Here is a 24,918-nt window from a genome sequence, read left to right as displayed (position 1 = left end):
AAACCAAAGAAGCACTAGGAACACAGGCAGGAATACGAAGAATACAGGAGACGCAGGACTGATGTGGGGGAAACAGAACGTACAAACTGAAAATAGTAAGAGAAAAACACAGGCTCAGGGATTAATCAACACATAAAAACACAGATGAAGATTAAAAATAGGTGGGGAAAGAACAAAGGGAGGAAGTAAAGAGCAAAATATGATACCTGAGACGAGAACTACAAAATAAAACAGGAAAAACCTAAATGTCAAAGCATGACACGGACAGTCAAAGGAATAATAATGAATTATTGCTTTGCATAGCGGACAGGTTGCGTAGTCATATTTAACCAGCGATGTGAGCTCAAATCAGATGGATACGTCTCTGAGCGCTGTGACTCTAAATAGGACGACCTGAGAAAGAACATTTACACCAGTCAGCTGAGCAGATCCCTCCGTGCTCAGCTGGGTGAAACAGACGACTGAGAGCACTCAGCCGTGCAGCTCTGTCGAGTCCCACACACATTGGCATTCCACTTTTCCACTTGGTCTGCTTCATTTGCCCAGCAAAATGAAATGGGGTTAACCTCATCCTCTCACATGGCCTCTCATGTCCTCCTCTGAGGCACTGAATCCCTCTGTCGTTTTAAAAGACAGGGGAGGTTTTGCACGATTTAGCCCATTCATTGAAAATGGTGTAGACTTTCCAAAATGGTCATCCATTTTCTAAAGCATGCAATAAACCCTTTAGATTGGGACCCACTGTTTTCCAGCATCAATATGAAAATCAACTCAAAAATGATTATTTGAATTTTGGACTGAAGATCCCTATTTCTTTCTTTCTTTCTTTCTTTCTTTTGCGTACTCCTCATTCTTTCCCATTCTCTACCAAAAACTGACTCGATATCTGTGTATTTGGCAACACATTTTTAAACAGAGATTTGAAACACTGCTGACAGGCTCGGGTCTAAAGAAGCAGAGCTCTCAGGAGAGGTCAACATGGAGGAAAACTCACAGGCGCTCCTCTGAGGAGGGGAGCTCTGTATTACTAACAGCAAAAAGACAAACAGGCACACAGGAAGAGACTTGTCATATTAACTTGAATAGTAATTCAGGCTGAGACCCTGTTTGGAGATAACATTTAGTAATCAGAGCAGACCAAAAATAGGAACACAGCAGCCCCTGAGTAGATGTCACGCTTATTCTGAAGTATGGTAGGACTCTTCAAAAACTAAGACTAACAGATGGTGATGCTCTTCCCAAGCCTGACAGCCTGTCTACTGATTCATAATGTGACAGCACTGAGCGGAAAACAATTGGAAACATTTGGTACTTACAGCATCAAGATTTGCTGCTTCTTCTCCATGCTGTTCTCACTTCTGACAGACCTTTGTGTGATTATTGTTGCCATTTTGGAGATTAAATAATTAATTATTTGCACAAAATTGATCAACTAACAGTATCAGTCCCACTTTTCATGTGACATTTACGAGTGACGATTGGTCTATCTCACCGTCGTTCAGCACATTGATAGACCTGGTCATTGTGAGAAAATGAGCTGTGATAAATGGCTGCTGCTTGACTTTGAGTGTTGCTATGGCGATCCGAACAACATGTGTTAAACTCTCATGAATAGCCTTATGATGCTGTTAGTGACGGTACAAAAAAGCTCACTGATTTCACTTATTAGTTGTATCACCACTCTGTAATAATGCATCATATTTGAAATTTTGCTAATGGATTTTTCCAGGCTAAATCTAATTCATTCCTTTAACCCGTCATAGATTTCGGCTGCAACTATTCCTTTTTATTTATTTTTTTGTTTATATCCCTAATAATCCTGAAAGAAACTGTTCATTTTGCCCAGATTTGGGGTTGACAAGAGACTTTGGAAGGCATATAAATGAAAGAAGGACAAAAATGTTTTGTTTTGGTGATTGAGATGTTAATCCATCCCTCCATGTGTCTACTGACCTTAGCACATGTCTACCAGTCCTTGTGTTGTTTTACAGTTGTCAACACTGCAGCTGTCTCTTATGTGCATCTTTTTCCTTGTAGGAGCTGGACATGGCTTATTATGACTCAAAGGCAGAGCTGGATTATGTGAGTAAGAGACAAATACATATTTGCGGAGGTCATTCGACAGAGGGTAGACTGTAAATCAAAAGTGTCTGTTTGCAATAAAAAAAGGTGCAGTAGTGGTGATAATGCTTTCTCTCTCATGTTCTCACAGTATTCCATGGATGGAGAAGGGGAGGTGGAAAATCCTTCGCACATCAAGCTGGAGTTTGTGTACGATCCAAACTTCAAAAACAATGTCAACTATTCCTACACAGCTGTTCAGATTCCCACAGATATTTATAAAGGAGGCAAGTGAAGTTCTTATCATATTGTTTATTACACGGCAACATGTAAAGATGCCACGTAGAGAGGCAAAGTCACGCCCCTTCAGGTGGAAAATATATATGTAACATATGGGGAGAAAAAAATCAGTTTTTGAATTACACATATGATGTTTGTCGATTTAAAAGAATTTTTCAACTGGTGAAATTCGCAGTTTGTCTAAAAAATTAATCAAATACAAGACTGAAAGTACGTAATTAGGAAAACTACACACCCAACAGTGGCCTTCGCGACGTCGTCTCGTTTAACGCTAACCAAGAACTAACTAACCTTTCACGTAACTGCAGCTGTTATGTCCACACTTTTTCACCTTTTAATGCTTTTTCTGTGTCGAGGTGACAGCCATGTTGGTGTTGCTGAGCAGTTTTACACAAAACTAAATGGTATTTTACAATTTTTACAACAAAATGTGGCTTTCTTGACTTGCGAAGTCTTTTAAATTTATAAAAATATATGTAATTCATGGTGCAGGATCAAAAAATGATTTGTCTCTCGCCACTGACTACTGGACAATTATTTTCTGAAACAAGGTCTCATGGGGCAAACCAGAAGGGGCCTGACTTCACCTCTCTATGCTTCTGAGTTCATTTACTTTACATATTTTAAGGGCATATCTAAGAAATTTTACACTCTTCCCCATCAGCTCCAGTCATTCTGAATGAGTTGAACTGGACGCAGGCGCTTGAGAAAGTGTTCATGGAAAACAGTCAAGAGGATCCGTCTCTGCTGTGGCAAGCGTTCGGGAGTGCGACAGGTGTCACTCGCTACTACCCAGGTAGATTTATTAACAACCACTGCTGTGTTTCCTAACCTGATGTTGACTACAGAGGTCTCATTTTAAATGGATTGAACTCAAATGTACGTAAATGATATAAGACAAAAATCTTTACATTTTTTCAGCTACACCTTGGAAAGCCCCTGATAAAATCGACTTGTATGACGTCAGGAGGAGGCCCTGGTACAGTTTGCTGCTTAAAACGTCTTTTCATGTTGTTCTTATGCAAGTGCAGTAGATTCACAGGGTTGAAGTATCGTATCTTTTCCTTTGTCACAGGTACATCCAGGGAGCCTCGTCTCCCAAGGACATGGTCATTCTGGTTGATGTGTAAGTAATTAATAACATTTCACAAAGTGTGGTTCTGTATTGTCTTGGATGAATGTGTCCAAAGTGTGTGTGTCTCTTCTACTACTGCCTGTGTCCCTGGGATGTAAAAAAATCCCACAAAACTTTTCTTTTCCTCACAGTTTTAAATAATTAACTGGTGCTGAAATCCATCTGCAAAGCGTTACTCGGCCTCTTTCTTGCGCTCTTTCTCTCTCTCACACAAGTGAGGTGAAGAGACCATCTCTGGTGTTATAACACATAAGTGAGCAGCTTCTTCAGGCGTTTAAAGGCCAGCGAAACAAGCTACTGTAGCCTCAAGTTGTATTGTAGTGGAAAAACAGCGCACTGGCACTGAGTCTGCAGCCAAAACCAGCTGAGAGTGCGGCTCGTTGTGTAACAGACTAAAGGTTAAGTTGATGATGATATAGACACTAGAACAAAATCTAAATTGGCTCGTTGTTTTATAGTAAGTGGAGGAACAGCAGAACATACAGTAGATATAATTTGATAACTGTGGCTGAAGACCCTGGCTGAGTCAGATGAGGAGATTGATACCACTCTTGTGTGTGTTCATTCAACATTAGGCCCTTGATTAAATAAGGTGATAACGTGTTAATTGGTCAGCTTTATAGTTGCTGGAAGGTGGATTTTGATACCTTTTGACAGAGCCAGGCTAGCTGCTTCCCCCTGTTTACAGTCCTCATGCTAAGCTAAGCTAACCAGCTGCTGGTTTCTGAGTTGCATCGATCTCGTTGTCTAACTCTACGCCAGGAAGTGACAAAAGTGCTTAAAGCTTAAACATGATCTGACTGAATTTTGTCTCCTGTTACCATGGTGGATCAGGATCAGGATATGGTAGAGTCTGTTTTGTTTTCAAATTCATGATCGTGCACAGCAGCCTCCTGTGTCACTGTTTTCTACTCATGGCTGCTATTCATTGAGGTGATGAGTGGTCTTTCATCGGCACACTTTGTTAGGTTAATTATATTATTGAGTTGAATGAGGAAAACATGAGAAGAGTCCTCATGCATGACCTTTTATTAGCATGAAACAGGTTTGTTCATACACGTATACCAAGAGAGTCACCGAGGCAGCCATGCATTCAAGTCCAAATAGGAAACAATGAGTACTGAACAATGGACATTTCTGAGCGCCACGTTGTTTTGTATGATTATAATTTTACTATAAGCCAAAAACCTGACGATTATAGACTCTAAATGTATTCATTCAGACAATATTTAGGATCCTCAAGGTATAATTTGCTAAATAGTGTTTGTCCATATATTCACTGGAGTTACATTAAGTATTTTTTGTGCTTTCAGTTTTAGCAGCACTGCTGAAAGTCGTGTTTAGGTTACTGCAAACTGGACATGAGTGGGTTCCTTTGTCGACTGCAAAATGTGGGAGGAGAGAGTGGAAATATGAACAAAAAACTGCCCAAAGGGATTTATCAATGATGATTCATTTCTGCTGCAGGGGAAATGACCTCTGTGATTGAACATCTGGAGGAAGCATGTGTTCATTTTTCAACACTACTGAAGATTTTAGTTGGAGACTCAGAGGGAGAGAGCAGTTAATTATACTGTTCTTATTAAAAGACCTAATTGGGTTTTTTTTTTAAATATGTTGAAGCAATCAGGAGTTCATAAGTTTACCAAGAATCTTCTACACAGATTTCTTTTCCATATGTCTAAAAGGGTTTTACGATTCAACCACTGATCTTTTCCTTGAGCTTATATTTCCTCACATATCCTCCATTGTTGTAGGTAGAATACACAAATGCAGCCCCACTAATTTACACAAAATGAGTCGGAAATGCCACAAAATCAGCTCCCATTTAGAAGCACTTTATTCACATCAACTGCAGCCTGGCTCACATACTTATTTTAGTACAAACTAAACTTAGACATCTGCCGCTGCATATTTGTGTTTCCTCAGGAGCGGCAGCGTCAGTGGACTCACCCTAAAACTGATCAAAGCGTCAGTGATGGAAATGCTGGACACTTTGTCTGATGACGACTATGTCAACGTGGCCAGGGTTAGTATCTGCTAGAGTCTACACCACTGATCCTCCATCATTTCCACATCTCTCTGTCTTGGCTTTGTTGTCGCTGATTTTCAGTCTTTTAAGCCAAACTGTGTCTCCTGCTGTGCTTCAGTTTAACGAGAAGGCAGAGGCTGTGGTTCCCTGCTTCAAACATCTCGTCCAGGCTAACGTGCGCAACAAAAAGATCTTCAAGGATGCAGTGCAACAGATGCAGGCTAAAGGCACCACGGACTACAAGTCTGGATTTCATTTTGCTTTCAACCAGCTGTTAAATGTAAGGGCATATTGATTTCAACATCGACTGGGGACACTGTTTCACTGACGCCAAAAACTATTGTTCCTTCTCATTCATCTCCCTTTTAAATGTATTTTTCAGAAGACAAATGTCCCTCGAGCCAACTGCAATAAAATAATCATGCTGTTTACTGATGGAGGAGAGGACAGAGCTCAGGATGTCTTCATGCAATACAACTGGCCCAACAAAACGGTCGGTTTCTTCTGGTCATCTCACCTTCACAAACACCCTTCAGTAGCATATAGCGTTTAAATCGTCCTCTGAAAACGTGTGTTTCATTTGTTCCTCCTCAGGTTCGAGTTTTCACCTTTTCTGTGGGTCAGCACAACTATGATGTCACACCTTTACAGTGGATCGCATGCACCAATAAAGGTGAGTCATACTGTAGCGCAGTGGGCCCAAGCTTTACTGACTGATGTGCCTTCATAATTAACACTATTAATTATCTAAAATGGATATTATTACCCTGTTTTCTTCTTGCAATTGAATTGTCAATGTTGCTTTGGTCAAGTTTATATTCGTACTACATACTGTATAGCAGAAGCCGGATGTTTCAACCATTTATCCAATACTTTAAACTAGCAGTTTAATCCATTCCTTTAGGATAACAGTTTCAACCATTCGTTCATTTGGGTACTTTGAGTTTAAACCATTTAACCATTACTTTGACAAACATTTTGACGAACTATTTATCCATTGGCTACTTAAAGCTAACAGTTTCAACCATTTATCCATTACTTTAAGCCAACAGTTTTAGCCAATTCTCTACTACTTTAAGCTAACAATTTCAAACTTGTATCCATTATTTTAGCTAATACTTTCAACCATATTCATTACTTTAAGCTCACAGTTTCAACCATTTATTTAAGTTAAAAGCTACCAGTTCCAACCATGTATTCATCACTTTAAATAACAATTTCAGCCATTTATCTAATACTATAACAGTTTCATAACTGATCCAAAACTTTAAGCTAACAGTTTAAACCATATTAATTTCTTTGAGCTAACAGTTTAAACCATATTCATTACTTTAAGCTGACAGTTTCAGCTGTTCACCTATTTCTAAGTATTTCAACTTTGCTGCTCGCTTGCTAACTAGCTTTCACTCACTTAGGTTGGCATCAGACTACTGGCCATTGAATTGACTAAAGATCAGTTTAAAACCAATTTGTAATCGTATTGGCCTGTTTCTTGAATAAAATATGTATATATATTTCTAATGAAATTACAATTGCATTTTTTCTTCTTTTGGTTTGGTTAATTAGCCCAGTTGAGCTTTACATACGCCCTGGCACCTGCAGAGACTTTGTATCCCTGGCTGGGAATCACTGCAGTTATTACAAATGGACCTATGCTATCAAAAAAGTCCTTACTGTTTGTGCTGTGTCCAAACATAAGTTAGACGTAAAAACATTTGTACATAATGGCTGTGTGTGAAGCATCAACGGTAAATTGAGTGCATGTATTTTTAGCCCCTGCAGATAATGTGGAATTCATTGCTGTAGTAGTCCCACTCAGCCGAGTCCTTAAAAGTCTTCTGTGTGTTTATTAATCAATGCTTAGACGAAAGAACAAACAAATAAATCAGTGAGCCTAATGTAGAGCACAGTGCACTGACCCACAAGGCTCACAATGCTCTGTGACATTGATCTTTCCAGGAGAATTCATGCTCGTGAGGATGCATTTTGCTCACGCAGGGAGTGAGTTAATGACACACTTAATACTTGTAGATAAGTAGTTCAGACAAAGTCGATATCTTTTGCGTGCAGGTTATGAACTAGATCAAGTTATATCTGAGAGGGGAATGCCCTTCTTTGTAATCTGATTATGTCCATTGAAAGAGGTTATTACATAACAAAGACTCATCATGTTGTCCCAGATCAGCAAGTGAACTAATGTGATTTTATGAAATGTATCAAACACACATTCTGGGTTAATGACATTTATTTTCGTCCAGACTTGCATACATTTTTCGTCAAGATCTTGTGTTGATGATGGGAGAGTCGGGCCGCTGTGTAAAGTCTTCTCCAGCACATCCCAATGATTCTCAGTGGGGTTAAGGTCTGGCATATGCCCGTGCCATCAGGGAAAAATATATCCATTGATGGAAAAAACCTGGTCATTCAGTATATTCAGGTAGTCAGCTGACCTCATTTTTTGGGCAAATAACATTGCTGAACCTAGACCTGACCAACTGAAGCCACCCCAGATCATAACACTGCCCTCACAGGCTTGTACGGTAGGCACTAGGCATGATGGGTGCATCACTTCATCAGCCTCTCTTCTTACCCTGATGCCCCCATCACTCTGGAACAGGGTCAATCTGGACTCATCAGACCACATGACCTTTTTTCATTGCTCCAGAGTCCAATCTTTAGCCTTTTTTTCCCATTTGCATCACTGATAAGTGGTTATCTTAAGGCTACACAGCTGTTTAGTCCAAATCCCTTGAGTTCTCTTTGCATTGTGTGTGTGGAAATGCTCTTACTTTTATTACTCAACATAGCCGTGACTTCTACTGTTGATTTTGCAGCATTTGATTTCTCCAAACGTTTAAGTGATCTCCCATCGTGATCATTCAAGATTTTTGAATTTTTAATTTGACCCTTCTGAAACAGAGTAACATCTTTTGCTTGACCACAGGATATGTCTTCTGGGATGGCTGTTTAAGAAATGAGAAGCTGGATCAGTTAGGGTTAAATAACTTGTTGTCAGCTTAAAAATATTAATCATTGCAGTGATTATCCAACAGAAGGCTCTTACCTATTTGCTTAGTTAAATCCAGCTGGTGACTCTTTTTTTTTTGGCCAGGCAGTGTAGAAGATAATAGGAATTTTTTTTTAGTATCTTATGAGACCATTTTTGTTAAATTCCAGTATATTAATAGTCATTAGATTGGAGTGCATGATAGAGCTGAAACAAATAGTCGATTAATCAATCAACATAATATCTGCAACTATTTTGATGATTGAGAAATTGCTTAATTGTTTTATTTAACAAAAATGCAATGTGAACTGAATATCTTTGAAGACAGTATTTTCTGACATTTTTCGAGCATAATTCATACAAAATGAGTAATTGATTAACTGAGAGAATAAATAATAGATAAACTGATGAATATAGTGAATATAATCATTAGTTGCAGGTGTATTGCAGGGAAACATGATGGTAGCAGCTTATAAAATGAGGAAACCAGATTTCTGTTTTTTTTAATACAAAAGCTCACACAGAGGGAGTTTCCGTGAAGCAGCTTCTGATAAGATATGAGGTTTTAGGTTCTACAGGAGCTTTTAGGTCAGACTTTCAGCCGATTTCTCGGTCCTGACTGAACCGTGCAGATACAAATACAGATACCTCTGTTTTAAAGCTCAGTGGTATTCTTCTTTAAGCTTCCTATCTGTGGGAGTTAAGTAGCTGAGTCACTGGTCTAGTAACATCTAGTAAAATGTGGAATATTTATGAGCACCACTCCTGTTGGTTTTTTTCTGATAGCATCGCTCACACATGCTCTTCCTCTCCCCCTCTCTTCCCCTCTCTCTCTCTCTCTCTCTCTCTCTGTTTGTCTTTTTTTCTCTGTCGCCTGCCAGGTTACTATTTTGAGATCCGTTCCATCTGTGCTATAAGGATTAACACCCAGGTGGGTTTGTCTAGTGCCTCTGACACAGCTGATCCCTGTTCGCCGTTTCTAATTGTCCTTGTGGGGCTCACTCCCTCTGTAGAAACATCTACCTCCATTTGTTTGCACATCCATTCTCCCATCGGCCTGATGTTGTTGGTTGTTTTAAAGCTGCGGCCAGTCACGTCTCTCTTTTGTTCTGTCAGGAGTACCTGGACGTGCTGGGCCGCCCCATGGTCCTGGCAGGCAGCGATGCCAAGCAGGTTCAGTGGACAAATGTGTATCAGGATGCTTTGGTGAGACTGCATAACCCTGCTGGCTGCATGTGATCAAATATAGTAAATGCATCAAACATACAGCATATACATACACTAAATACATAAGATCATAGCTAAACTGATTGGAGACTCTGTCTTTGGACTCTATAGGGTCTGGGGATGGTGGTAACTGGGACACTGCCTGTATTTAATCTCACCATGGACGGAAAATCACAGGTGACAAAACTGGAGATTGTTTGAAAGGTTGAGTGTTATTATATTTGCATGTTGCAGGTTGTGGTCACTAGAGTTTAGAGTTCAGTAGTATAATATCAAAATATAAGAGTAATATAAGAGCTTGATGAGGATCAGCTGGATCTAAATATAATGACTGAGTTGGTTGAGTTGGAGTAGGTCCTTACAAGCATTTTGTGGGGCCTACATTACCCATTTAGCCCCATTTGGGCTTTATTGTGTTTATCCTTTTGACAAATTTTATAAAGATATGATGCCTCCTGGTGAGACTGTATATATTATTTATTCATATATGTCATCTATTTTTATATTGTCAATAAATAATTCCAATCAGTCAATACTAAATTACCCTTAAAAGAACCATTAGGGAGCAAGAGAGACATTTTGGGCAACAAGCTTTAGATGAAAAGATCGATACCACTTTCATGTCTGTACGGTAAATATGAAGCTACTGCTCGGGAAGGCTTAGCTTAGCTTAGCTTAGCATAAACACTTGACACAGGGGAAACATCTAGCCTCTGACCAGCTGGACTCTGTTGTAACTGAACAAAATCTGCCTACTAGCACATCTAAAGCTCATTAGTTAACATTGTTTTATTTTATTTTGTTAATTCGCACAAAAACGGTGTAAAAGTGTAAAAAAAGAAAAACATGTGACTTGACTTTTTGGTGCCTTACTTACCTTCTGTATCCAGCTTTAGTATACGTTTTCTGTCTATATCTAACCCTCAGCAAGAAAGGAAATATATGCATTTCCTAAAATGTCAAACTATTCCTTTAACTAGCTGCTTGTATTGTTGCTTTTGTCTGACCAGAATCAGCTGATATTAGGTGTGATGGGAGTCGACGTGCATCTTGACGAGATAAAGCGTCTAACACCACGGTACAATGTATGTCACCTCGCCACCATTATTAGCCATATTTTTCTTCATTGTATTTGTGATGGAAAGTACATTACTGATACATTTTTTTATTTCCTTAACAGCTTGGAGCCAATGGATACATATTTGCTATTGATCCAAATGGATATCTTCTCCTTCACCCTAATCTCCAGCCAAAGGTGAGTTTTGAATCTGCCAAAACAGGGGAGTGGGAGATGATACAAACTTTGGGTTTAAATTATATTTTAGACAGTTATGATGGTGATATACCTGTTCATTTCATGTTAATGTATTTTTTCACTCAACTTTTCTCAGCTGGTGAACCTCCCTGAGCCTGTGACACTGGACTTCCTGGACGCAGAGGTTGAGGACAGCAATAAAGAGGAGGTGAGCACCGACTGGAACAGAAAAGTGTCTGTTTCTCGCCGTTGTTGAGTTCATGCTCAAGGTTACTGCCAGGCCAGTAAACATTATCTGCCTTTAGGACAGTCTGCTTACCAGTCTGCCATGTTCTGTGCAGGGAACTGAAGGCAGACATGTTTTTGTAAGATGTTTTTGACTGAATAAAACTGCTTTGTGTTTCCTAGATCCGGCGGCAAATGATTGATGGAAGACCTGGTGAAATGCAGGTCAAAACTCTTATTAAGTCCATTGATGAGGTAAGTTAAGCTCTTTCTAAAGAGCTTAAGTGTCACTGTAGCCATCATGTAGATTTCCCAAACACATGCGCAATAGAGAGGTGAAGTCCCGCCCCTTCTGGTCGACCACCACAGAGATAAAAATGTATATTGTCAATCAGCAGAAACAGATAAAGTTTTGATCCCATTTGAATCGTCCCATGAATCAACACACATGATGTTTGTCAATTTAATAGATCATTTGTCGTAATGAATATAGAATATCATTTAGTTTTATGTAAAACAGCTCAGTCTACATTGTGTCGCATTCAAACGAGATACAAAAGATATCCGTCTCTATTAGCTTCCATACATATGATCAGATCTAATCTTAGGTACAATGAACATGTTTAAAGAACATAATGCACATTTTAGACAACCTGGTACTTGTTGTAGTATTAGCCTTAAGGTCTCAGATTCAGTTGTTTACCATTAAATTTTATCAGCTTCATTGTACAGATTGTAGACTTGATGACAGATTTACAACGCTGTCTGGTAGATTCATGAAACATGCTGCTCAGACAGTTAACAGATCTGAATCCTATAGTAAACCTGCTATTTTGGCTTATTTAACAGACAATGACAGCTATGTGCAGCAAAATGAATGAAAAGATGAGACACCATGATCATCATGGAGACTTGAACAAACAGAACCTCTGCAATATGATACATAATACATACATAATACATAATAATACATATTTAAAGTACGTTTCAACTTTCACAATGCATTTTTTTCCAAATGGTGGTTTAGGTAACTGTGTTAAAGCTCCAATTCTTTTTTTTCCTACCCTGTATTTTTTGACCACATACATTCATTTGAGTTAATTTAATGTACTATTTGAAAATTAGTCTGACAAACTGGTCATCTCATTGAAAAAACACTCATCAAAATCAAGTATATTGCCAAATAGGTTGTTGTATATCTTGGTATTTTGGTGCATAACGATAAACATGGGCAGACCAAAGAAAAAAAGTCTTGCAAAAAGGCAAGAATTGTAAATATAACAGAAACTTACAAGAACAAATATATTTGAAAATATTTATAATATATCTGTTTTTAAATGTAAATGTTTTAAATGTGCTTTGGAAAATATTGGACAGAATGTTCACAGTATAAAGTATAAAGAATTTGTGTAATGTCACATACAATAATCCAAGGTCACACAAGATCCATTTAGTAGCAGTTCCTCTATTTATCACACTACAGCCCTGTTCGCACAGGACTAATATTACGTGGGAACCTCTGGTAATTTGTAATACTTGTGGAGGATGTCTGTGATCTTAATCTGACATGTCCATTATATGTAAAATTAAAGATTCCAACAGATATCTATAACTAGACCCAGAGGTCATGTGAATGGGCATGTTGGTGATTTGGGTTTTTTTCTTTTTGAACATCTGTTTTGTGTTGTCAGACAAATGAACAAGTAAGAAATTTGATCACAGCTCATAATAAGTTGAACAGCGGTCAGCAGCTGTGCTGTGACATCGGCTTTATTGACATTTAAAATGAGTGACAGAGTACATATTGTACATATATTGTACATATTCAAGTACAAGTTCTGATGTAGTTGAAAATAAAGACCGGTTTTCTGACATATTTACAAAAAATATTTTGACATTAGAAAACTGTAACAGTGCAAGCATTAAAAACTTTAATTATATTTAGATGTTGTCTGGTGTTAGACTCTGTATTTAAAGAATGATAATGCCTTTGTTTAATTTTAGTGACGTGGCACCTCTTTGGATCACAGATTAGGCCTTTAAATGTAGCTTTATTAGCACCGTAAGCAGCATTGTGTTCTGACTGAGAGATTTTTCTGACATGAAAGATGGGCAGAACTACAACATTAAGATCCACGTTGCAGAAATCTGGTCATAAAAAATGTCTTGAGAAAAGTCTTTGCGACCAAAACGTTGACCCTTTTTAAGAAATCTTATCAATGCAGAGGTGAAAAGTGTGTGTAGGGATGTAAAAATCACAGTCAAACCTCCACAAAATTATTTTATACACACAGTATTATAAAGCAGTTAGATGTTGCCTGTTGTTGAAGAAATCATTCAAGTCCTGTTGAATAGTTTGCTGTGGTGATGTGTTTAATCTGAGTATACCGGTAAACTGGTGAACCGACAGGCACACAGCGGATCTGAGTGAAACTGCAGCATTTTATGCAGTGAGAACAAGGAAGACAAATGGCAGGTTCAAACAATAGGAAAACAAAAGATATGGGGGCACACATTTAACATAGTGATCAAACCAGATCTAGATGTCCTTTGATTGACTGGTGTTACGCAAATGTGTATCTGTATCTGGGTTTAGGAGACAGACAGGAATCACCATTTACGTCTTCTGGAGATCAAATGTCTCTTCCCAGACGTCACTCCAAATGTGTATTTTCTTCCTCACTGTTTACTGAATTGTCTTTCTTTACTGTAGCAATACATTGACGAGGTGTTCAGGGGTTACACCTGGACTCCTATCAACGGCACAGATTACAGGTGAGTTATAATGTTAAGAATTACAAATAATCAATCAGCCAGCTGTGGCCTGATAAAGGCTACATGCACTGATCGATTGTCTCTAAGACACTTCCTCCGCGGTGTTCTTCTCATGCTTGATGCTGTCTCCTGTAGTCTCGGTCTGGTGTTACCTCCCTACAATGAATTCTACATCCAGGCAGACCTGAGTGACGTGATGCTGCAGCTCCAGTGTGAGTACAGGGAGGCACTGAGGTTTTATTAACATGTTACACAAAGATGAGATGGAAAATTCACACCCCCTTCTGTGTCTGCAGATATGCAGTCGTTGCTGCCCAGCTCCTTTGAATCAGCAGGACACGTGTTTCTGGCTCCAAGGTGACCATCGTCTCTTTTCACTTCACTCCTGATTTCACTCTTCCTGCGTCACTTGGCGTTAACTCTGTCCTCTGTTTCTCCAGAGAATACTGCAAACGTCTGCATCTTTCTGACAACAACACACAGTTTTTGCAGAACTTCCTCTCGCTCATGCTGGACATCTCCCCAGAATCTGATGAGTGTGAGTGTGTTACAAGCATCAAGTCGATATCTGCCCTGCCGCAGACACACAGATGAGATAATACGCTTTGTTTTGTGTCTCAGGTGACCAAGGCCTCATCCACAACCTGATTTTAGATTCGAGGATTATCGGGCAGCTGGCCTCTCGTGTTTGGAAGAACAAAGATCTGAATTCGTGAGCCAACACACACACACACACACACACACACACACACACACACACACACACAGTCTCACACACTACCAAGAAAATGAACATTAATCTGCTTTGATGGCATCAGATTAACAAACAGCTGTCTAAGTAAAATCTTGTTACAGGTACGGCTTCCTGGCTGTATTTGCCTCTACTGATGGTGGAATAACACGGGTGTTTCCGAACATGTGAGTAAGATTAATGCACTTACTCAAGCAGGGAAATATATTAGTAATTGTAAAGATATTCTTACTGTAGACAAACATTTAATGATTTGTGTGGTGTCTGTACAGAGCTGCTGAGTTATGGGACGAGGATCCTGAACCCTTCAATTCAAATTACTACAGACGGAGCCTCGACAACAAAGGCTACATGTTCAGAGCTCCCACGAAATCTGGTGAGTGACTTTGCAAACACATCTTAAAGTGGCTTGAATCAAAAACATTTTACATGAAGAAAAAAATAAATCAACTGACTATATGCATATGAAAGGCAGCTGCTCCCTTAAACACCACTGAGCTCTAAAGTGTCTTTCAGTGTTGGTTCATTCTCAGCGCTTTCATAGCATCGATTTTGTCTGCAGCAAGCAACTGTTTTCCGTGAAAAACTCTAAAAACCCACGCTAAAATTACTTATTATAAAGCAGCTTTTACAAACAGTTTTCACAAAGTGTTTTAACTCTCTGGGGTCAAGTGTATAATTGGCTGTTTTTGACTACTTTTGGTTTTACCTTTTTTTCAGCACAAACACACATGTGTGACTTTACAGTTATTTTTTTCATTTTGGCATGCTGTATTAACACATTGGACCAAAAATCACACAAAAAAACATCAATTCAGAGTACGAAAAAGTTTTATTTTTTACTGTGAAAACTATTTACAAAACAATCAGGTGTCACAATAAGATGCCACACAAATTATTTGTGCCACTCCAAAAAACAGTTCCTGTCCAACACAACACACAGAGCCACATCACAGGCCTGACACTTTCAGGGTGTGTCACACCTCCTGTTGGCCACCTGAAGGCAGTGTTTACACTTCAGTCTGCCTTTGGTGGCTTTTTGGCCAGCCTCTGTGTCCGTGACAATGCGCACAGGAACGTGATTAGCTCTCCTGCTCTGGGGAACACCTGTCTTGTCCAAGCCACAAAGCTGACACACCAGCTCCATCATGAAGTCTTTGTGTGCCATGGGCTGCACCTGCTTGGCACTGCTCATCTCACAGTGCAAGATGAAGGCATTTGTTGTTGCAATGTCCAGGAAGTGCAGCAACAAGGTCTTGTACCAGCTAGCCATTTGTCTGTGGGCAGAGTAGTATGGAGTGAGCTGGTCTGACAGGTCAACCCCACTCATATTCTTGTTGTAGGCCATGATTGGTGTGGGACAGGGAATGTCTCTCACAACCCAGCGTCCATCTCCATCCTTCACCCTTCTCTTTACCGTCTCACCTGAAAATGCAGGATGGATGGTGGAGCACACAGCCACCTCCCCTGTGTCCATCCACTTCACAAAAACGAGTGGGCCGTCTCTTATCCAGCTCACAGATCCACTTCCACATTGTTGGGCGAGAGTATTTGCCCTCCCTCTGAGGCATCCTTTTCTGCTCTCCCTGTAGGTGCCACATGCTCCAAACTTCATGCTGGCCAGGTCAATGAACAGTTTGGGATTGGTGTAAAATTTGTCCATGTAAATGTGGTACCCAGTGCCAAGATAGGATGGCTGAATAAGGTTCATGACCACATCATAAGACAGCCCATGCTCGCTTGCAGTTACAGTCTTGTCAGTGTGTATACTGAACCTGATGGTGTAGCCACTGCTTGACTCAGCCAGTACACAAAGTTTCACCCCACATTTAGTTTGCTTGTCCTTCATATATTGTGGCATGCCAGTTCTTGCCTTAATCGCCACCATCCTTTCATTCACTTTCAGCTCCCTCCTTGGGTGGTAAGAAGCCTGGCAGGCACTGAGGATGTCATCATAAAGAGGCCTGACACTAAACAGTTTGTCATGGCCTCATGTTCCCTTCTGTCTGTCATTTTGTACATCCTCCTCAGGATCACTGAGGTGGATGTTCCAAAATATGGATCTGAACCTGTCTCTTGACATCACTTTGGCTGGAAGGGGCACAGACAAAATGTGATTCTGTCTCCAGTAGTCTTGGAGACTTGGCAGCGACACCAACGACATGTACATCAGGAGACCAAAAAACTTGTACAGATCTTCCGTCTCTACGTCAGTCCATTTGTATTTCTTCCCTAATTCCTTGTTTTTTGCAGCATTTTTGTTGGTGTTGCTGCAGATTGTGCTGACTGTGTCAGTGGCAAAAAACAATAGAAAAAGGTCTTTTGGACTATGGGAGGAAAGTGTCTCGACCTGGACTCCTGGTGTTCTCTGTGGCTGGAACCTGCTTACTGCTGGGGCAGTGTCTATATCCTCCTCTGTATTCCAGGGCTCAGAGCTGAGGTGTGGCTCTGCTGCCTGAGCCAGCGGAGATCTGGACCTGGTGGGAGATCTGGACCTGGTGGGAGAGACACGCCTTCTCTTCCATTGTGCAGACCTCCGAGTAGGAGCCTCCTCGTCCTCTCTCTCCTCTTTCACCTCCTCTTCCTCTTTCACCTCTATCAAATCAAAAGATGTCTCCTCCACTTCATCGTCAAAGTCCTCACTCTCTGGCTCAGACTCCAGGTCTCCTTCAGCTCCTTCCAGCCCAGAGAAGAGCTTTGCTACCCGCCCCACATTCAGTAGTCGCCTCATTGTTTTGACAAATAAAACAAAACAACGACTTCATGACACACTTCACTATACACTAGCTATACACTCCAAACACGCTAAGTGTCACAACTGTCTTAACATTGGCTATCGTTGTCTTTTATTCGCCACCGTCACTCCCACAACCCCCCCCACCAATATTCAGGAAAAAGCATGGCGTAAATTATTAAACACAATTTAAAAAATTAAACACAATTTAAAAACTTGGTATATAGTTTGAAGTCCGCACTTTCGACACAAGTTGAAACGGAGACTCTGCTACGTCATCTTAAATCGGTCATGTGATTGGCCAAAGCAGTATAGCAGAATAACTTTAAACAATCAAGCTAAACAGAAAGAAACCCAGACTAAGGAGAAGTAAAAACAAAAAAAAGCAAAACACAAATTGTCATTATGAATAAATACAAATTAAAGGAATAAAAACAATGAAACGATGACAGAAAGTTGAATAAGAGGAATTAGAAACAGTTCAAAAAGATTGAGAACAGTGAAAAGAATAAAAGGATAGAAAGACTGAAAGGTATGAAAAACATGACTTCACATAAAAGCACGTTTATAAAAGTAAGTTTTAATGTGACTACTACTCCGGTAGATTGTTCCAAAGACGATATTAAAAGCTCGGTCACCTTAATATTTAAGCCTTGACTTTTCAATGACCAGCAGGGCCCCACCTGAGGATCTCAGGCTGCCAACAGGCTCGTATGGGGTCAATATTTCTGCTATGCTTCTTGTAGTCAGACCCACTGGAGCTCTGTGTGACATCAGACTATATTTTGTGTTTTCGTTTTAGCCTTGGACGATCCCGTTGGTGCAGAAAACGGCACTGTTGGAATTCTGGTAACTTCTGCTGTTGAGGTGAATTTAGGAGGCAAACTGCTGAAACCTTCAGGTAAGAAAATTTAGCTACATTACATTTACATGGCAAACTTAAATATATATGTGCTACGCAGGATATTCCTGAAGAAACAATGTATAGACTCATACTAAAAAACAGGGATGTAAAATACTACCAGCTAAACCTCTGTGGAAACAGGCTGACTTGTCTTGTGATCAGAAACCAGTGAGTTGTGTTGAAGAAATGATTCAAGTCCTGTTGAATAGTTTGCTGTGGTGCAGCATTTGTACAGTAAGAACAAGGAAGACAAATGGCAGGTTCAGGTGGTAGAACGAACTCCCGACCAATGTCAGGACAGCAGAATCACTCGCCATCTTCCACAAAAGACTCAAGACTCACTTGTTCAGACTTCACCTCGACCCCGCATGAAAATTGTTTCTATTTTTTCTTTTCTACTTAACGACGGTGCTATGTTGTGGTTTCTTTCTTGTGACAAATGTACTTATTGTAAGTCGCTTTGGACAAAAGCGTCTGCTAAATGCCCTAAATATAATGTAAATTAAAACAATAGGGAAAAAAAAGACATGCAAAAGGAGGGTCTGCTCGTTGGAGAGTGTGAACAGCGGGGGGTGGGGGAGATATGGGGGCACACATTTAACATAGTGATCAAACCGGTCTAGATGTCCTTTGATTAACTAGTTGGTGTTACGCAAATATGTATCTGCAGGGTTTAGGAGACAGACAGGAATCACCATTTACGTCTGGAGATCAGAGGGCTCTTCCCAGACGTCACTCCAAATGTGTATTTTCTTCCTCAGTTGACAGTGCTACAACACAAGACATATAACTTAGCAAGCCAGTTAATATTACTCACTATTCAACAGCTACAAATCCAGCTCTGCATCTATCTACATGCTTTTATTTAGCAAACAGTATAATATACAGTAGTATGCCTTATAAGCAGTATCTTGGATGTGTGGGATTCCCAGGAATGTTCTTTATCTAAAATATTATCCGGATATTTCAGCTGCCTCTGTTTTATATTTGCTTCTTACTGAAATGCTTCCTCCCGCCCTCTTCGTCCTCTCTTCGCTCTGATCGTGTGGATCCTGTCTCTCAGTGGTCGGAGTGAAGCTGGATTTGGAAGCGTGGGTGGACAAGTTTAAGATCCTGGCCAGCAACGTGTCTGACAGTCGACAGGGCTCGCACAAGGTACAGCACAGTGACACAAATGACTAATAATCCCTTAACTAGACTGCATTTACTGTGACGAAAGTGACATATTGTGTCATTATTCATTTTGTTAAACAGTGCGGACCATCCAGAAGTTGCGAGATGGACTGTGAAGTGAACACTGACGTAAGAACGTTTTGTTTTTCGTTCTCACATAAACACAACCAAAAGACTGTAGCAGACCTGCGACCCAGTTCTGTAAACACAGTTCTTCAGAGGTTTAATGTGTTCTTAAAACTCATTACTACTAATTTAGTCACTTAGAGGAAACAATTTAAAGACCAAACAGAGCTGTTGTGGCTGCCTGTCTCTCTTTCAGTCATTCAGCTCACAGATATGAGGAACACTTATAAAAGCTGACAGTGTAATTAAGAAAATCCACAGTGCTGCCTGTTGTGTATAATTAAGATTAAGAGGCTGTGAGCTCAACTTGTCAACTTCTCAACTTGATGTTTCACAGAGAACAATCTCCCAATTAACCAGCAATTTAGTCAGATTGAGCCTTAAACTCTTATTTTCTTGAAAAAAATGATTTCTTTTTTTATGTTATGACATTAAATTACTAGAAAATTTGGAGCAAGAGTAAAGAAATGATCACTTTTAAAAAATGTTTTAGTAATAGTAAGATAATGTCAGCCTGTATCTGAGACCCTCTGTGCTCTGCTGCTGTTCAGTGATACAGTTAAGAGTTAAAAACTGCTGCTGTCTGTGTAGATAAATGTGCCTTGTTGTCTGTAGGACCTCCTCTGCTATCTCATTGATGATGGTGGGTTCCTGGTTATGTCCAATCAGAGAGATCACTGGAAAAAGGTTCGTCTGTGTGTGGTAACATCTACTGTGTGTCTTATCAACTGTGGGGCTTTTTTCATACCTACCAAAACTTTTGGTAGATATAAATCCTTTACACCCAAACATGTAAATATAGTGCCCATGTTTAAATTCCCCTTTAATGTATAAAAAAAATCTAAATCATGTTTTCAGGAGCTTTTTGTGTCTTTCAGTGTTACAATCCTTCTCTGATTTATTTCCCAAAAGATCCTTATTTAAGTTTCTAAGCAGATTAACTACTTCCTAAGATGTTAATCAACTTTGTTGTTAACACTGTTTTTGTTATTGCCTGTTTTGCATCAGATAATTTATGTTTGCTGGTGTCAAAAGTAGGTTTTGGTTACAGGATAATTAAAGGTTTTATCCCAGCTAACTTCAGCATCAGTCATTACAGTTACCTTCTGTTTGTAGCAGGCTGTTTCCCTGAAGCATTTTCTCTTCCTCTCTCTTTCTGTCTGTCCTTTCTTTCATCCATCACAGATCGGTCTTTTCTTTGGTGATGTAGATCCTTACCTGATGCACGCGCTCTACAACAACTCAATCTTCACCCGTCGTCAGTCTTTCCACTTCCAGTCTGCATGTGAGCCGGTCAGCAGCAGCCACACTGGTGCAGCACCGAGGGGCATCTTTGTGGTGAGAGACCACCAGCAGATATCAGACATGGGGACATTCTTATCACTCAGTGTGATGGAAAACTTGAATCTGTAACTTCTTTGTTTTGTTGCAGCCGTCCATCGCTGACATCCTCAGCTTGGCGTGGTGGACATCCACAGTGGCATGGTGAGAATGTGTTTACTGCATGTCAAATGACAGGAAGAGCTTGTGAGGTGACCTTTAAACAATCTTAACTGTGTTCAGACTTCTGCTCGTAAAACAGATGCCACTCAGTTATTTTCAGCTCAGTGTTACTGCAGCTGTGACATGTGTTTATTCCTTTGTATTCATGGTCACAGTTTGTATTTTGTTCTTTAACAATGTGCCATGTGAACACTTTCAGGTCTGTGACCCAGCAGCTACTGTACGGACTAGCCTACAACAGCTGGCTCTACCAAGGTGGAGTACTGCATCTTAACACAATCTTTGTGTGCACACATGAATATCTGTGTGCTCATCATTTTCTGCTTTCATGGAAAATATGATACAGATTAGATGAAAGAAAGTCAGTAAAATCTAACAAGCAGCTCATTTGCATGTTGTCCTTATTTTTCGTCACAAACTTCTGTTGCCACAAACCTCATTAAAAGGGTTTTTTGTTAACAACGAAGTGTTTTCTCGCACCAGGGCGTCAGGAAACAACAACATCTAGATGTGAATCTGTGAGAAAATTGATTGAAGCCAAATTAGCTGTGGTTTAAAAAAACAAAAATGAGCTTTAAGAATGTTATGAACATATGAAATGCTCAAATTGAATGGGTTTGTGTTCCAGATGATGTCCTGGTCGACGGCTTTGAGACGAAGGAAAGCAGCTGTGTGACCATCCAAAGCCAGTTCTACTTTACAAACACCACCAACTCCTACAACGTGCTGCAAGACTGTGGAAACTGCTCACGGTGTGTGTTTTTTTTGCTTTTTCTGGAGCGTCAGCAGAATGTGTTTGCAGCATGTTACCTGTGCTGAGCACACTGTATGAAGCTGGCTAAATATCCATCACTGTCTCCCATAGGCTGTTCCACGCCAAGCGGATAGAAAGCACAAACCTCCTGTTTGTGGTCGCGGAGACGCTCCCCTGCAGCTCATGTGAGATAGAGAGATTGACACAGGTCAGGACAGAGTGTATCCTTTCTGTGCTCACACACTCTGTGGTGTTTGTATTTGTGCTGAAGGTGGAGGTCTCATCGATCTTGTGTATCAGGTGAGTTCACTGTTACCTCCCTTAACAAAAAGCAAACAGTTCAGGAGGAGAATCCATGCGAAGTACTGAGCAACGCACGATATCGCAAAGGCCCGACTTCCTGCTTTGACTACAGTGCCTTAGTGAGTAGATTCACTATAATTATAACATTACAGTATATTTGAGCATGTGATGGGACATTTTGAGCACATTAAAGTACATTAACTATATTTTGTTGGTAAATTATCATCACACAAAGAATTATTTAATTTAAACAAGCAAAAATGTTTTCGCTGTTCAACAAAATTATTTCCGTGTTTACTATTGTCCACAGGAGCACATAATGACTTCTATAATAACCTCTCTCACTCAGTTTTAATCATGTACCCTCTCTTTGTATCCCGGCTCCGTGCTCCCAAATCTTAATTAGATTCAACTTCTAGGTTTGTAACACTTTATAATAACCAGCATTAATAAATGCTAAATTAATAGTTACGTTTGATAGTTATTTCACTGTTTACAAACTATCAAATGCTCATAAACAATTTAATAAGCAATTTTAAAGGTATTTATTAATCCTTTATGAAGCATTATAAACATGATTTACAACTTTGTAATAAACATTTGTTTAATAAATGGTTTATAAACCATTTTATTGTTTGTTCACAGTGAAATATCTATTAATTAATTAGATAAGCAGTAGTTAACTAAACTAGTTGGCTAACCTGATGACTCCAGCTACATAGCCCAGACATTAACCATTAATGTTGTTCCTTTAAGAAAGGCACTTAAAATGTTCCACTGAATCTAAATATATTATTTATATTATATTTTATATTTATATTTTTCTTAACAGTGTGCTATTAAATGACTCTTTGTGTGCTAAATTCTCCACAAAATATAATGTGTACTCTTGTTTCTGTGCTCAAAATGTCACCTCGCATACATAGAATGATGCACAAATCGCATATATGAAGCCAAAACAACCACAAGAACATTCTTACTGTGCATGTGATGAATCAATTTGCTCTGGAAAAATTGGATTTATTGTGAACTTTTGTTGCAGGAAAACACGTCGGAGTGTGGACGGGGTCATGCTCTGCAGTCGTCCATAGGAGTCCTTCTCTTTATTCAGCTTATTCTGCCTCTTTTTCATCTCTGACACGTGCAGCACTCTAACTGACATCTTTCATCTCTCTGGGTTTAGGCTCGGATCTACTGAAGGTCAGATCAAACAGCAACTGCAAAACTCTTCTTTTTTGATCTACAAACAGCCCTCGGCGCATTTGTGCTTGGGAAAAAAATACGTGGATCAGGTCTTAGTGTTTTTTGCCTTATTGCTTATGCATTTGTTGGTGTTTCAGGGCTTGAGTGCAAATTATAGGACGGGAATGTATCGAGTGTGCATGCTACTTGAACTAGGACAAGCATGTTTAAACATTTTTGCACACAGGCTCAGCCATGTAAACAGTCACCAAAAAGTCAGGGAGGCAGCTGAAATGTACTTTTAATGGGCCAATAAATAATCACCCAGCAGGACCAGATGCCAATCACAAGTTTAGGTTGGGGTAACATTAAAAGATCTAAAAACTCAGATGGATTTATTTCCCTGTATTTCACTGAAATTGTAATACCAAACTGTGGAAGCACGAGTAAAAGAATCAACAAAATGAACGTATTATAATAAATATCTTAAGTATAAATGCTATTTTGACAGTAGAATGGACCCTGTCAGTGTTATCTCACTGTAGCATGTACTGTATTATCAGATTATTATTACTGAGGTATTAACATGTAGATCGTCAGGACAGAGCTAATTTCCACTACTTTGTTTAATGGCGGGTAATTTTATCTGTCAATCATTTTTAAAACTTGTACAATTCTAAAAGTACAATGTTTAGACAGAGCTGAAGTATTAAAGATGCTCTGTGGGGTTTTCTTTAAAGCAAAATTTCTGTTTACAATCAGTGTTTCTCACAAAAAACATTTTTTTAAAAAACAGCAGTTTTTATTTATTTTATGCATTGGGGCTTTTTTGTACACATGCACCGGTGCGGCTTGATTGGTTTGATTTTAGCGCATATGCCGAGCGCAGCAGTGAATTGCATTTCCATTACAACAGGGTTACCTGCTTGAAGGTGTGTCTTTACCTTACGACACGCTCGTCTTGAGTAATGGTTAAAGGAGCGGCTGTAAATACCATTCTTCACCAAGGTATAATCTTAGAATAGCTCCCCCACTAATTCAGTAATAAACATGTTTCATGTCTTATTTAGTCTTCACAATAAAAGTCCCCGGTTATTTTATTACATAAAAGCTTTTATTATGAAGAAGCAAAACCAGGAAATGTTGGGTTTACACCAGCAGTAACTTAACACGACTCATGAAACAGCTGAGGGCGAACATGATGAAACAGTAAAATAAAACAGACATCTGAAAGTATAAACAGGGATGCAGGAGATGAACAAAAGGGATTCAGTGAGAAGTATCAAGAGCTGAACATACAAAGACTTTCAAAACCGTTTTTTATCTCTGGACTCCTGCATAAACATGAGTCTTGCATTATAACACATGCTCGTTCAAGGAAGATGGGTGGGCAGCGGTCGAAGGACGTCACCCTAGCCTGCTTTGAGATGGGGCGGGCGTCAGCTCAACTCGACACATAATCGAGTGCATT

The 24,918-nt window shown here is 39.6% G+C and overlaps 1 protein-coding gene across 1 annotated transcript in view; it reads left to right on the top strand.

The window, feature by feature from the left end:
* Positions 1 to 23,403, top strand: part of cacna2d2b (calcium channel, voltage-dependent, alpha 2/delta subunit 2b) — a 42,115-nt gene extending 18,712 nt beyond the window's left edge. The window contains exons 5-38 of the mRNA XM_073468320.1: positions 2,038 to 2,082; positions 2,213 to 2,348; positions 3,026 to 3,157; positions 3,283 to 3,340; positions 3,437 to 3,487; positions 5,426 to 5,525; positions 5,647 to 5,808; positions 5,911 to 6,021; positions 6,123 to 6,201; positions 9,417 to 9,466; positions 9,652 to 9,741; positions 9,874 to 9,939; positions 10,773 to 10,847; positions 10,943 to 11,017; positions 11,154 to 11,225; positions 11,426 to 11,497; positions 13,956 to 14,017; positions 14,153 to 14,229; positions 14,314 to 14,374; positions 14,458 to 14,555; positions 14,639 to 14,729; positions 14,873 to 14,935; positions 15,041 to 15,144; positions 18,305 to 18,403; positions 19,470 to 19,561; positions 19,661 to 19,708; positions 20,321 to 20,392; positions 20,891 to 21,043; positions 21,138 to 21,190; positions 21,408 to 21,463; positions 21,837 to 21,960; positions 22,074 to 22,183; positions 22,302 to 22,384; positions 23,308 to 23,403. Of these exons, the coding sequence (XP_073324421.1) occupies positions 2,038 to 2,082; positions 2,213 to 2,348; positions 3,026 to 3,157; positions 3,283 to 3,340; positions 3,437 to 3,487; positions 5,426 to 5,525; positions 5,647 to 5,808; positions 5,911 to 6,021; positions 6,123 to 6,201; positions 9,417 to 9,466; positions 9,652 to 9,741; positions 9,874 to 9,939; positions 10,773 to 10,847; positions 10,943 to 11,017; positions 11,154 to 11,225; positions 11,426 to 11,497; positions 13,956 to 14,017; positions 14,153 to 14,229; positions 14,314 to 14,374; positions 14,458 to 14,555; positions 14,639 to 14,729; positions 14,873 to 14,935; positions 15,041 to 15,144; positions 18,305 to 18,403; positions 19,470 to 19,561; positions 19,661 to 19,708; positions 20,321 to 20,392; positions 20,891 to 21,043; positions 21,138 to 21,190; positions 21,408 to 21,463; positions 21,837 to 21,960; positions 22,074 to 22,183; positions 22,302 to 22,384; positions 23,308 to 23,403 (2,916 nt within the window). The remainder of the gene's footprint in view (positions 1 to 2,037; positions 2,083 to 2,212; positions 2,349 to 3,025; positions 3,158 to 3,282; positions 3,341 to 3,436; positions 3,488 to 5,425; positions 5,526 to 5,646; positions 5,809 to 5,910; positions 6,022 to 6,122; positions 6,202 to 9,416; positions 9,467 to 9,651; positions 9,742 to 9,873; positions 9,940 to 10,772; positions 10,848 to 10,942; positions 11,018 to 11,153; positions 11,226 to 11,425; positions 11,498 to 13,955; positions 14,018 to 14,152; positions 14,230 to 14,313; positions 14,375 to 14,457; positions 14,556 to 14,638; positions 14,730 to 14,872; positions 14,936 to 15,040; positions 15,145 to 18,304; positions 18,404 to 19,469; positions 19,562 to 19,660; positions 19,709 to 20,320; positions 20,393 to 20,890; positions 21,044 to 21,137; positions 21,191 to 21,407; positions 21,464 to 21,836; positions 21,961 to 22,073; positions 22,184 to 22,301; positions 22,385 to 23,307) is intronic.
* Positions 23,404 to 24,918: the final 1,515 nt, after the last annotated feature.

This window comes from Pagrus major, chromosome 6 (assembly GCF_040436345.1).
Source record: "Pagrus major chromosome 6, Pma_NU_1.0".
In the NCBI taxonomy this organism is placed as follows: domain Eukaryota; kingdom Metazoa; phylum Chordata; class Actinopteri; order Spariformes; family Sparidae; genus Pagrus; species Pagrus major.
The sequence above is the reverse complement of the archived record's forward strand: the minus strand, read 5'-3'. Positions and strand labels throughout refer to the sequence as shown.